General features: G+C 44.2%; 1 protein-coding gene across 1 annotated transcript in view; it reads right to left on the minus strand.

Annotated features, from left to right (window-relative positions):
- The window catches only part of LIFR (LIF receptor subunit alpha), a 93,543-nt gene that overhangs the window by 54,283 nt on the left and 25,958 nt on the right, over positions 1–13,302 (minus strand). Inside the window, exon 2 of the mRNA XM_044431097.1 lies at positions 4,928–5,084. Within this exon, the coding sequence (XP_044287032.1) occupies positions 4,928–5,030 (103 nt within the window). The 5' untranslated portion in view covers positions 5,031–5,084. The remainder of the gene's footprint in view (positions 1–4,927; positions 5,085–13,302) is intronic.

Genomic DNA, 13,302 nt, shown 5'->3' on the forward strand with positions numbered 1-13,302 from the left:
ACAGGGTTGCTGTGAGGATGCAATGCAAGGAGGAGGATTAGGCCAGCTGCCTTGGGTCCCTTGCAGGGAAAAGGCAGGCTATAAATAAACAAATGCATGATTCATGAGCTAACCTGTCCAGTCTTGTTTTGGAAGCAAAGGGCAGACAGATCTCATCTACAGTCTGTTGAACTTGGTCAGCCCAGAGAGCTCTGGTGTGCCCTTGAAGTCAGCAACTGCCTGAGATAATGCAACCAGATAGATTGAGAAAGGAGGACAGGCTTGCTCGGCCTCACAGGATGGAAATACGTGGGCTGCTAAAACACAAAAGAGAAATGGACTTCTTGGCATCTTCCAGACTGCAGACAAGGGATGCAGGTTGAGGGATGGTGGTTTGCTGAAGGCCAGTTTGTGGGTTTATTGTAGAGGCAAGACGTAAACCTCGGACTTCCTGTTACAAACCTGAGTCATTGAATCAACTCCACTAATTCTCTCCACTGATTTGTTTTAAAGCATACGCTGGTTTGGCTACTACATCAGGGACTGGGAGCAAAATCCAGCTACTCCCCACCTTGCTTCTCACAGCCCGCGGGTTGAAGCAATTGCCTCTTTGCCCAGCAAGTATCCGATTGCAAAAGTAAGCTGGCCTGGGGAGAGATTGCTTCGAGCTGTGGACTACAGGAGTCCGGGCAGAGGAAGGTGTCAGATTTCAGTCCAATCCAGTTGGCTCCATTCCATCCTTACAGAAGACACACAGACGTTCTGCTTTCAGACAAACACACACACACACACACACACACAGATTAACCCTAAGAGCTCTACAAATGTGATAACAGTCCTACAGTTACTTGTATTTTTAGCAAATGACTACTTGTTAACAGGCTAAAAACAGTGCCTTTTTTCCATCATAACTCTTGGATTTATGCCTGTGTAAATGTAAGTTGATTAACAAATTGATAAACTGACTAACAGGCATGTGCTTCCCTAAGTAAGGTATCTTTAATCAAGCAAGACTCCTAAGTTTAAACTCATCAACACAACATTAGAAACTGGGAACTTTCTTCCTGTCCAAACTAGCCAAAAAACAGCAATTATTCTGCAAAACATGTTTTAAAAAATTAAGACTATCTCTTTCCAGATCTATAGATGTTTCAGCTTGCTCTAGAAGGAAGGGTATGTTGCTGCACTCCAACACCCACCAGGCCCTGTTCGCATTAGCTGATAGTCAAGCATGATAAGAGTTGGGGTCCAACAGCATCTCAAGGGCCGGGACTTCCCCTTTCCTATTTGGAAGTAGCAGTACCTTATGCAAGCAAGAAAGCACAGCGCCTCAGCACAGAAAGCATGGGACCCAGGCTATCGTATCAGGGACTGTGTCTAACAGAGTGTTTAGTTTCATGGAGTAGCTTTGCTCTTTGGAGTAAGAGGAATGCACGAAGGACAAACGCTGAAGAGAAGCCAGAGAAACTCATTTTTGAAAACAAAAATGTGCTATTCTTCAACACTGTTTGACCTTAATGTGTTCCTCTATTCCAGCGAGAAAAGCTCATCCGTGAAAATGAACATTCAGTTAGATAGGGCCTCTTGTAATAGCCTCTTCATTCATCCTTATTGTATACTGACTTACTAAGAAACGATAAAACACAAGCAGAACTACAGAGTCCAAGGCATTCCTTTTCCCACAGTAATCTACAGCAGCCAGTTCAGTGCTGTGATTACAAATACAATGCTCTACTTTCTTTTTATTACAGCGTTCCAAGATATTAATGTATCTCTAGAATTATCTCAGCTGAACTGAGGGTTGGAAGGTACAATTCCCCCTTGTTCACAAAACAGAGAACCAGAAAACACATTTTCATGAGCTGATCTTGTTTTACAACATCTCTTGAAGGAGTAGGTTTTAGGTTTTGCCCAAACCAGAACTGAATCAGGTTGATTTGGACAGATTTGGGTGATGTCTGGTTCTAACTGAGGTTCCTTTGAAGCAGCCCAAATCTGAAAATGGATATTCATAAGAATAAAGATATTCTTAAAGATTCAAAACTGGTACATTTCTTTCCATGTGCTTTATATAAGGAATATGTAAATGGAGGAGAAATAGTTTTGTGACTGGCAACTCTAACTTCTAACCACACTGCATGGTTTTAGCCGGGCTCTTTAATTTCTTTCCTTTTGTGGAGGGATAATAGAGTAACATGTTGCAGGACGGATGCACTATTCAGCTTTCTTTGCTAGTTCCATCTTGCAAAAGCAAATTATTAAAAGCATTTTCATGGAACCTGCAGAAGTTGGCCAGCTGTAGCAGTCAGTAGGTGTGTGCCTGAAAGAAGTGCACACCAGTCCAAGGTTCACTTTCTTATAGCTAAACCATGTTTAAGCATTAACTGCAAACAAGACCTATGTGTTACAGTGGACTATACCCATATAACCATGGTCCAAACAACTCAGAGGACAGCCTGTGCTAGTATAGTTACCAAATATTCTACATCAATGGTAAAACATGAGTTTCCAAGCTGTGCATGTTATCTCAGCTGTCAAGAAACTCTTTAAGACACCAAAAGTAAGCAAGAGAAAGTAAGATGTTATATGTCTGATTTATAGGTGACCACAGCACTAGATTTTAAAAATAATCTCATGTACCACAATGAGTCACAGACAATTATGCAACGTTCCCACAATGACTCCAACATGTAGGGCACATCCAAACCAAGTTTTCCGCAGGAAGACCTTATCGGCTAATCCTGCCAGCTGAGTTGCTTTTCCTCCTCAACTACACCAAGGACAATGCTATCCCAGCAACTGCAGAGAAGAAACTGTGCTGGGAACTTGCACACAAGAAATCTTTCCATGCAGAACTTGTCTTTCCCTGGTGAGTCGAGGCAAATGTTTCAGCAAACCAATTGGAGAAATGGCAGATTTCACCCTGGAATCTGCCTCCTTGGTTAGTGTTCTCCCACCACACTTTTCCCATTTCTTTTTCCTCCAATGCCCCTCAGTGATTTTCCCATCAGCTCCAATCCCCTGCCAGGTTATTCCTCTCTCCTCGTACTCATAACATCCATCTTCATACTTCATCCCAGAGCCTGAGATCATCTTTGGGTGTCCTTCTCTGGGAGTCCCTCCAAAGGAGGTAAGGCAGGTGGCTGCCGGGAGAAGGACATGGCATCTTTCTAGCCGTGGCATCATGGCTACGGAATGAGCTTTGCAAAGAGGTGTGCCTGGCACCCACACTGTATTCTTTTTGGCACCAGGTGAATCCCTTTATATTTTCCCAGTATTTTAACAGTTACCTTTTTAACTTCAGTTTCAATATTGCATTTTAACCTGTACTGCTGCTAGACCTCTGTGCTGATTCACTTGAAATTGCTGTGGGTTTATTGTCATATGCTAATTTTGCACATGTGTGTTTTTCACCTTTGTTATCCACCCAAAGAGCCTTGGGTATTGGGTGGTATAAAAAGGAAATAAATAAAATAAATGATAAAGTGTTGCTCCATCACAACCTTCTCAAACGGTTTCACAACTCTGCTTGTGCATACCGGGGAACGAAAGCTCACTCTTAATTCCAGTGCTCTTCAACGCTATCCTAGCCTGTTCCATAGGGAAAGCTTTGAACAGCTGTCTCATGTGCCTCTCCCACAACCCACCAGAGCTACCTAGAGAAAGCAGGCAAAAGGGAGAGTGTGTGGGAAGCACATGCCCATAATCTTTAGGCTGCATAAGGGGCTGATTTCACATTAGATATATTCACATGGAAGAGAGTCCTTAGTGTCACAGGGTTGTTCCTTTCCCTGTGATATCCTTTCCCTGACTGCTTTCATTGCAGCTTTGTGAGGCAGGGATTTGGAGCAGAAAGATGCAGCTCACCCAACTCATCCATTCCCAAGCTATTTCCCACAGTGGAGTTTTTTGTTTTTTTGTTTTTTTTTAGCAAATTGCACATGACAGATGCAAAGCCATGTCTTTAAAGTTTACTCCAACAGCATGCAAGGTTCTCCTCCTGGCTGCCACTGAGTCCAGCTGTCTTCCAGTTAGACTCCTCCACTAAGAATATATCAGAAAAGCAACAGAGGTTGTAGGAAGAAAAGACGAGACAGTGGAGTTGCGGGAATGATTCAGCTTCTGTATGCACACATATACTTCCTATATTATGCCTCCACACCACCTGCATTGCTGCATTACCCTGCAGATGATTTACTTACTAAAATTTGTTAAATGCTTTATAAAATAAATTTTTCAAAGCATCTTATAAAAACTGATATATGTGCAAAACATGCAAATTATGTGGGGTTATACAATTTAAAGAGGTGTACCATTGGATTGGAACGTCTATGGAAATAGCAGTCAGTTTTGTAAATTTATGCCTTAAAAATGGAGCAAGATAATTCTAGTTTTATATCCAGACCACCAGAATTCTGAAAACTTGCATGAATCTTAGAAATCGGACTGCTTTATAGAATTCCCTTTTTCCTTCATCTAGTCATACGGTGAAGATTGAGACTTCACTGAAAAAATATTCCCTGCCAATTAAAAGTAAACTATCACAACCATCTACCACCACCACCACCACATTATTTAAAAAATCCTGACACCTCGCATTTTTACACTCTTTCAAGATTTTAAAGCATAGCAACTTTAAGAAGGAAAGAAAGCCATGGATTCCTTCAGGATTGCAAGAACCACTTTCATTAAATGTGCCAGATGAGTGCAGAATACATGAAGCCCCATCAAAAACAAATTAATTCATGGTTTGTCACACATCTACCCTGCCTCTCTAAATGCACAAGGCAAGCTGAAATATCATTAAAAACTTTGATCGTTCATGTTCTAATATAAATAAACAATACACAGTACATATATTAAACAATGTGTTATATATTACAGCAAAACAAAGAGTCAAGCGACCACAACACTAAACAGATGGCAAGAGGCATCAAATTGTACCAACCTGTTTCTTGACTGTGGGCCAAGTGGTTCAGGAGATACAGATGTGCTACTGCCAATAGACAGCAGGGAACTCGGTTAATCCACATTCTTTTACAATTCACCATGAAAAACTGGTCACCTCAAGCAGGAAAGAGCATCATGCCTTACCCAGACAGGCTCTAATAATTAAAAGAAGAGAGAAATGGTAAGTTTTCTGAACCATGTCACTGGTTTCTGTTGCTGGAAGATATAAGACACCAATGGATCAATGCCAAAGCATCTGCGGACACAAGCTGGGAGAGATGTTAGACCTTTCGCATTACATTGTCCACTTGGTAGAGCCCCAGAGGAGGCTATGTCTGGCACCAGCACTTTTTGTTTGGAGCCTTCCAGGAAGAAGCAACTTTGACAAAATCTGTCAATAATGTCAGCCCAATATAAAAAGGTCACACTTTGCATGTTTGTTTGTCCAAGCAGCTGCAAAGAAAATCCATTCTAGCACCGTAAAGACAGATGCTGTGCCTTCCGCCCAATTCCCTTAAGAGTAAATGACTAGTGAATCTTGTTGCAGGCAGGTCGTTTTGTAGCCAGAGGGCCAAGACATGTGCAAGACAGGAAATCAGTGAGCTTTAAGAGTGTTAGAATGGGTATGGCGGGGAAGCATGGGGAGAGGAAACTTCAACTGGGTTGGGATCACAGCACTAAGAGGAAAAGCATCTTAGCATTTGCTGTTTCCACGATGGAAGGAAAAATAATTGTTCTCTGGATGCTGAATGTGCATCCAGGGAGAAGAGAATGGAAGAGCAGCTTCAAGAGCCATTTCAGTCAAGACAATTGTGGTTGAAGAAGGCTTAAACCCCCCTTTCCCTGCACTGCATCACTGCCCAGTTCCAATCTCTCTCCCTCCAATCACCCACACTTACTCTCAGAGGTGGCTTTGTTGTTGTTTGTTTCTGAAAAGTAAAACATCAGGAGATCTAATCAACAGCTTCCTACATCATGGCTCTTTCTATCACCAATTGTAAGACTGCAGTGCAGTGCATTAATTTTGTTTCTATGGGCAGAGTTTGTGTGTTCTTTTACAGCGGTGCCAGTAGAGCAAGTGATTGCGGTTCGCTCTTCTTGACCTAAACGTTTCTTTGCAATTAGCTGAGTCAACCTTTGGTTTTCAAAAGTTATCTGGATGCTCCTTTCAAGTGCTATGCCTTATAAAATTGGATTATTTGGCAGTCAATCTGGAGTTAGTCCGATTTGGCTGTGTTCTTTTAACCAAACATTCCTGATAGGTTTCCAAACGCTGGAAGCTCTACTACTTCCCTTTCCATTAGACAAGCTCCTCCTTTCTCACTGAAGTGCTGTGAATGTTTTTTTCTTCACACACAAGACACTTTTGCTATCAATAATTTTATTTTATATATGATTGCTGAAGATGTACCTATGGAAGCATTCATATATCCAGCTCAATATTGCAGGAAGGATCTGTAGAATTCAATTGTCCCCTCAGGGATTTAGGCAATTTTAAGCTGAGAATGTTATCCAACCAAATTTGGATGCCTGGCCAGACACATCCTTGGTATGATCCAGCAGGATTTTTACTTTATCACTATGTTTTAACAGAGAACTGAATTACCACTTCACACACACACACATCCATGCTTACACTTAAAAATGACATTGCTAAATCAAAGGGATGACTTCCAATATTGTGAAGGGCTATGCAGGAAAAGTAAGCAACTCCATTTTTCCTAACTGGGTACAAGCCTTTCTTCACACAGCCCATCGCCATCGACATGTAAAGTACCAGAACCACAATACACGCAATTTACTTTTCTTGCACTTGCAAGAGGAGAATTTTAGTATTTTGTAAACTGACTTCTGTCTAATCTGGTAGAGCTTTAAATCTATGTTTAAGGTTTCCCAGTCATCTTCAAAATTACCATAAATATCCCCTTTATTTTTCAATAACATTAGCGCCAAGCCTCTTGAACCCCGATTGGGCACAGATTTTCAAACCCACCGCAATATTTCTGAATCATGTCAATGACCAAATCACACAAGCCAGGTGGTATTTGAAGCTGTCATATCAAGAGGGACCACAGGTCCTTCAAACCCAGTATTGTCTACTGACTAGGGGTGTCTCTCCCAGGTCTTAGGCAAAAGCCTTTCCCAGTTTGGAAATCCAGGTTCCTTTATGGGAAGAAGTGGAAGATCTTCTGCAGAACATGTGCTGTACCAGTAAGCTATGGAAGAAGTGGCTACCTTCTGCTATGCAAACAGAGTTAACCAACCCACCAGTCAACCAGGCTGAATATCATGAGGGACATCCTTCAAGGTAGAGGCAATGCACCCACATTATCTTGCCTTACCTTAAACTACAAATGTAGTTTTGCAAATACAGAAGATTGAGGGTAGGATTGGCATCTATGTTGCAGCTACTTCCTCAGCAATCAGACAAGCACCTGCGAATGTGCAGCAATGGTGGAAGTAGAATGAGCAAGCAGGAAGATGGGAAACTTGTGCAGGAGGAGGGACAGGTGTCATTTCTAACCAAGCTGATATCTTGAGAATAACTAATGCTGGTTTCTGACAAGCAGGAATGGAACAGCTAATTGCTAGATGCCAATAACATTTCCTGAAGCCAGGATCAAGTTCTGAGGCACAGGGGGGTTTATTTACACACCAGCCTTTTGGCTGTGGATTTGCTTTTCAAGGTTGGAGCATATGTTTCCCAGCAGGGAAACTTACCTGAAAATTATATCCTATCATTTCCAATGTTTTGTTGCTAATGCAAAATGAAACAACCTATAAAACAAGATTCTTTAAACCCCTTCCACCACATGACTAATAGGATGCAATTACAATGCATGATCCTCCAAACACTATATTTTGCAATTTACTGAAAAAGTGTGAAAATGAGGCAGGAGAGAAATAAATCTCTTTGTGCATGTGTTTGACACAGAACAGAATGAGGAGGCTTTGAAAATATAGATAACATATATATATATATATATATATATATATATATATATATCAAAGACTTCCTATTCCATTCTGTGTCAAGAGCACACACAAGAAGATTTATTTCTGTCTTGTTTCTTCTATCAACAAATTGCAAAATATGCTGCTTGAAGGACCATTCAGCCTCTGAATGTCATGCCTGAACAAGTTCCCTGCTTGGTTAGAAACAGAAAGGGGAATTGTCCAAGCATGTAACCATCTTGGGATACTATCTGTTTCTGTCAACCTACAAAGAGCGGAACCACTGTTGCCAGGAGCATGCAAAGAGTCTGTTTGATCCCTAGACCAGTATGTAATTCAGCTCCTAGATTTACCCCCATTTAACCTACTTTCTGCCGCGCTGTGGCAAACTTGGGCTTAATTGCAAGGATGATGATGGGATGAACAATCGAAAGAAGACTTCAAGGTGCTCTTATCAATTGTAGGATGCTTCTAACCCTCTCTATGCTGCGGCAGAGGCTGGGTCCACAGATGCAGCTAAATCATATGCTAGAGCTCTGCACTGGCAGAATGGATTGTGTCACTTCACACTTCAGTGGAAGGGATCCTATTCCTGCATTTAAATACATCGACATTCCAACCAGAAGCCTACCATGCAGGGAGACTGGCACGGAGCAGAACCTTTCTCTCCCAGGCATGCTCTGGAGTCCTAGTAATTTCAATTTTTGCAAGGATTTCTTCATATGGGGAGGCATGCAAAATGGCGCATGCACACATCCTCCCCCCCCCACATCCTAAACTGGGTGGTCTGCCAGATCCAAAGACAGATGTGCTTGGGTACCTGCCAAGACCCTGCCTCTCTTCTTCAGCCCAGCCCAGACAACAGTGGCGAGGAGAAGGAGCAGCAAGAATGGCTGTGGCTTGGATGCCCCTTGCCCCTGTGCTGGGCAAGTGGCAGCAGTGATGGGAAAAGGATGAGGAGCAGCAGCAGCAGCAGCAGCCGACAAAGGTGGTGAGGAAGGAGATCATCCCAGTGTGTGGCCAAGGCCCTTCAGGGTGGGCCAGTTTTAGTCCTCAGACCTGAGGGTCCCCACCCCATCGGAACAGCCGTCTCGTTCAGAATATATGCACACTGAAAGCAATCCACTGCCACTCCAGCTAGCTCCCAGGCTTCCATACACAGCAAGCTCGGAGGAAATGACAAGAAAGTGGAAAGTGAAAGCCAGGGAATGAAAACTTGCAGGTTTGTGAATAACTTTATGGAAGCTCATAAACAGGGCTGGTCCCAAGGGTAGTCATCCTGGGCATGTGCTGGGGCCCACACCATAGAAGGGGCCCACAGAAGAGAACCCTCTGGAGTTACTCTTCCCTGTTGCGACTTGCTTGTCCTTGGTTTGTCCTTGGTTTGGCCCAGACAATGGCACTGATGAGAAGAGACACCATGGCCTATTAGCTCTTGGCTTGTCAGGCAAGCAGATGATATGAAAGACAGGAAGAGGCAGTGGCAGCTTCTGAGAATGGAGGGGAGACTCACTGAGAGCGGGGACCACTGACGGCATCTTGCTGAAAGGCCCTCGAAAGCTCGAGCCAGCACTGCCAACAAGGCAGCCTTCTCCAAGCTGGTTTTCTCCTTATATGCTTTAGACCAGGGGTCTCAAACGCGCGGCCCGCGGGCCAATTGCTGGGAGGGGCGGGGCACAGGGGAGGGGCCCTGCGGCCTTCAAAGTGCCGATGGCGCCCGGCCGGCCTCCGGGAGCGACGCGGGATGAGCGGCTCGCCACCCCCGCGGTGGTGGAATCCTTGATGCGGCCCAGCCTCACCCAGCCTCTACTTCCAGCGGCCCCTAGGTAAGCTGAGTTTGAGAGCCCTGCTCTAGACAGTCACAGATGACATAAGAAACTGGCCAGAACAAGCAGGTATAGCTCCCCAACCTTGGCCCATCTTAGAAAGGCAGCTTCATGTCATGGTGAAGAATATTGGAAGAGGACTGGCAAAGCTCAGCTTCAAAGCCCTGCTCAGCCTCTGGGAACCCTAGCCTACCTAGCCTATCTCTTTCCCCAGACACACTGGATAAACTCTTTCCACAGCCTAAGCATGGGCTGTTGAGAAATAGGGTAAGGAGGCAAAAATGTTTGCTGCACTGAGATCCTTAAGGAGGAAAGTGAGATAAAAATATCAATTTATTTACTGCCATATGACTTTTTTTAAAGGATCCCCGTCCACATACACACACACACAAAATCTGAGTTACTTCTATTTTTAAGTTCTGTGCCTTGTTCCAAGCTCTGTGCCTGTGTAGAAGCACTACAAACACAGCCCTTGCTTACTGCACTGAGCGCCTGGACTTGGGATGGGGAAGCAGCTGAATAAATAAAATGCACAAAGCCAAGCCATTACACAATGTGGTGTCACTGCTTAACTCAACACTAATTTATCTTGAACAATATTTATCTTGAATTCTTCTGCACAAGAACAGGCAAGATGGAGGGGTACTGATGATCATTCATGGCAATTTCACCTTCAGTTCTGCCTGGTATACTCTTTGAATGCTGGCAGTGAGATAAACATGAAATGTTAAGGGGGCCAGTGATAAGCTGCCAGCGGCCACATACAAAGGTTGACAATGCGGAAAGAGAGAAATGGAGTGACGGTGACTTTCATAAAAAAGGTCCAAGCTACCCGTCACTCCCACTGTCTTTGGCTCAGAAATAAGCCAAACAGGTTTGCTGCTGCACCTTTTCCTCCCAAAACAGAAAGTAGTTCAAGCCAAAGCTGAATGCGTGTCCATCTCTGTCTTCCCCACAGTGAAAATTATTCATGGCACGGAGAAAGAACATAGGAAAACTTTCTCCATCTTTTACACTAGAATGTGAGGCCATCCCATAAAGCTGATTGGAGCAAGAAACAGCTGAGATAAAAGGAGGGACTTCTACATCCAGTGCACTGTTAAACTATGGATTTCACTTCCACAAGCTGTAGAGACAGCTGCCAGTATGGACAGTTTTGAAAGTGGGCTGGATTTATTTATGGTGAACAAGGCTAGTCCTCATAGCCATGTGCTACCTCCAGTAACACAGGAAGGATGCTCAAGCGCACCAGCCACAGGGCAACTTGGGCAGGAAGGCTTCTGCGCTCCTGTGGGCAGCTGGATGCCTCTGTGTGAACAGAATGCGGGACCGGATGGACCCTTGGCCAGATTTAGCCAGGCTCTTCTGACGTTCTCAGAACTCCCTTCCACCACTTAGCCCCTGATCTCTCAACCATCAGCTCCACAGTCTTTGAAGGCCATTTCCAAGACAGGTGAGCAGCGGCAGCAGCTCTCCCACTACCAGGACAGGGAAGAGAGACTTTCCCTCCCTCCTCTGGTGCCTGGCGTGCTGCAGTGCCGATAGCTGTCATGCTCCTTGAGAAATAAAATGTCTCCATAAAGGCAATGGCCCTTAGGACTGCAAAGAGCACTGAGGCATTCCAGATGTTGTTATACTGCAATTCCCATCAGCCCCAGCCAGTATAGTCAATGGAGTGGCATTGCAGCCCAACAGCAACGAATTGGACATCTCTGCCTTAGGAAAACTACATTTCCCAAAGGCCACTGAAGCCTTTCGTGCTGGTGCCAGAAGGGGCTGATGGGGGAAAGAGCCCTTTTCACTAATCCTTACCAGTGGGTGGAAGGAAAGGAAGCAGGTGAAACTGGATGGAAGCAAGCCAGGAATTTCCCTCTGGCCAAGATTTTAAACCTGAGCTAAAGGACTTGTGACTTCCAACATTCTTCTCTACTTTGGAAAGGTCCATTATGGACCTCAGAAGCCTACATCAGAGTCCCTGTTTCATGAGCTTTCACAGGCATGGGCTAGTCTTTGCAACACTTTTTTTTAAAGGCAAATGTTGCTGAATGAGACCAAAGTTTACATTTTTGTTGTAGTCTTGTTATCTGTTTGAGATTACCAGAACAGTACATTCCATAGGCAGATAATTAAGGAGTTGTAGACAATAATATTTATATAAGGCCATGTTAGAGACTTAGCTTTTAATAGGGCATAGGATGATTTCACAAAGACTACTTCTGGGGGAGGAGAAGCTCAGTTCCATCTACACATAAATAGCTTAGGCCGCAACAACTTCCCATTTGTCAGAGGCAAGTGTGTCATCCAACCCATTCGCTACAATTGAAGGCTACCATCTTCTCTTGCCTTTGCAAAATGGAAGCTTCTGCATCTGGCAAATGAGCCAGAACTCTTGTTCAGGAGGCCATCATGCCAAGCAACTCAGTTAGGGATCCCCCTGGGAAGCATCACTCCATTATGGAGCAATTCCATGCAAGCTTTCCTGGGATGCCAGCAGAAGCCTCACAGAGACTAGGGATAAAGCAGGGGTAATGGAATAGTGAAAGAGCTAGGACTAATAGGGATTTGCTTGCAAGTTGATCACTGGAAGCAACCCAACAGGTTATCTCCAGCATCCTACTAGCAGATGTCCACCACCACAATGGGACTTCCTCGCACTCTCCTTTGACTGCAGGCCTCTGCATCTTCCAGACATTTCATCCAGAGTGTTCTCCAGCCCTCTAGATCAGATGCTGTGTGCAGAACATTGAGAGCAGAGGGGTACTTCCTCTCCCCGCACTGCATACCCATTCATCCGATGAAATGTGTCCATCCCTGGATACTTCCCAATCCTATAGCTGCACCTCCATGGCAGGCATAAGCCATGCATGCAGAAGGGCCCAGGGTGATCCTCAGAATCTCCAGGAAGGGCCAGACAAACTCTTGCCTGAATCCCTGGAGAGCTGCCAGCAGCATCAAGAATACTGTGCTATGTGGACCCAGGGCTGACCCAGTCCAAGGCAGCTTCCTATGTTCCTAAACTGATATGGCTGGGAAAAACAGTTCCTCCAATAAAAAGAACATAGGAATACGGGCGGCTACATTATGCCAAGCCGCGTCATGAGCCCATCTAGCTAAGCACTGCCTGCACTGACAAGCTGTTGCTTCCTGGCCCTTCTGCAAATGCCATGGATTAAATCAGGGACTTTCTGTATACAAAACATGCGCTCCCCACTGAACTATGACCTCTCCCCTATAGAGTATCTGTCCTTTTCATTATGCACAGCCAGAAGAACGATCATAGAACAACTATAAAATTGGAAAGGATTAAAAAAACTATCAAAAAGAAGGGCAGCAACCAAAAACTATGTATAAAGATGGCGATCAAGAGATTTAAAAATGGAGCAGACTAGAACTGTGATGATGAAAGAACCCACAGACACGAGAGCCTTGTTGCAAGATCTTGTGGAGCGGCTTTTGCAATGTTGCGCATCAAACAAGATCAGAGACTTTTTCAGGAATAGTTCTGATGTCTTAAAAAAAATAACAGATTATGACCCTCCACTGTGTTTCCATTGCAACTGTAAATGAACATATACAGTTCAAGTTTATTTAT

The sequence above is a fragment of the Varanus komodoensis genome, unplaced genomic scaffold (assembly GCF_004798865.1).
Source record: "Varanus komodoensis strain SLA01 unplaced genomic scaffold, ASM479886v1 scaffold22, whole genome shotgun sequence".
NCBI lineage: Eukaryota > Metazoa > Chordata > Lepidosauria > Squamata > Varanidae > Varanus > Varanus komodoensis.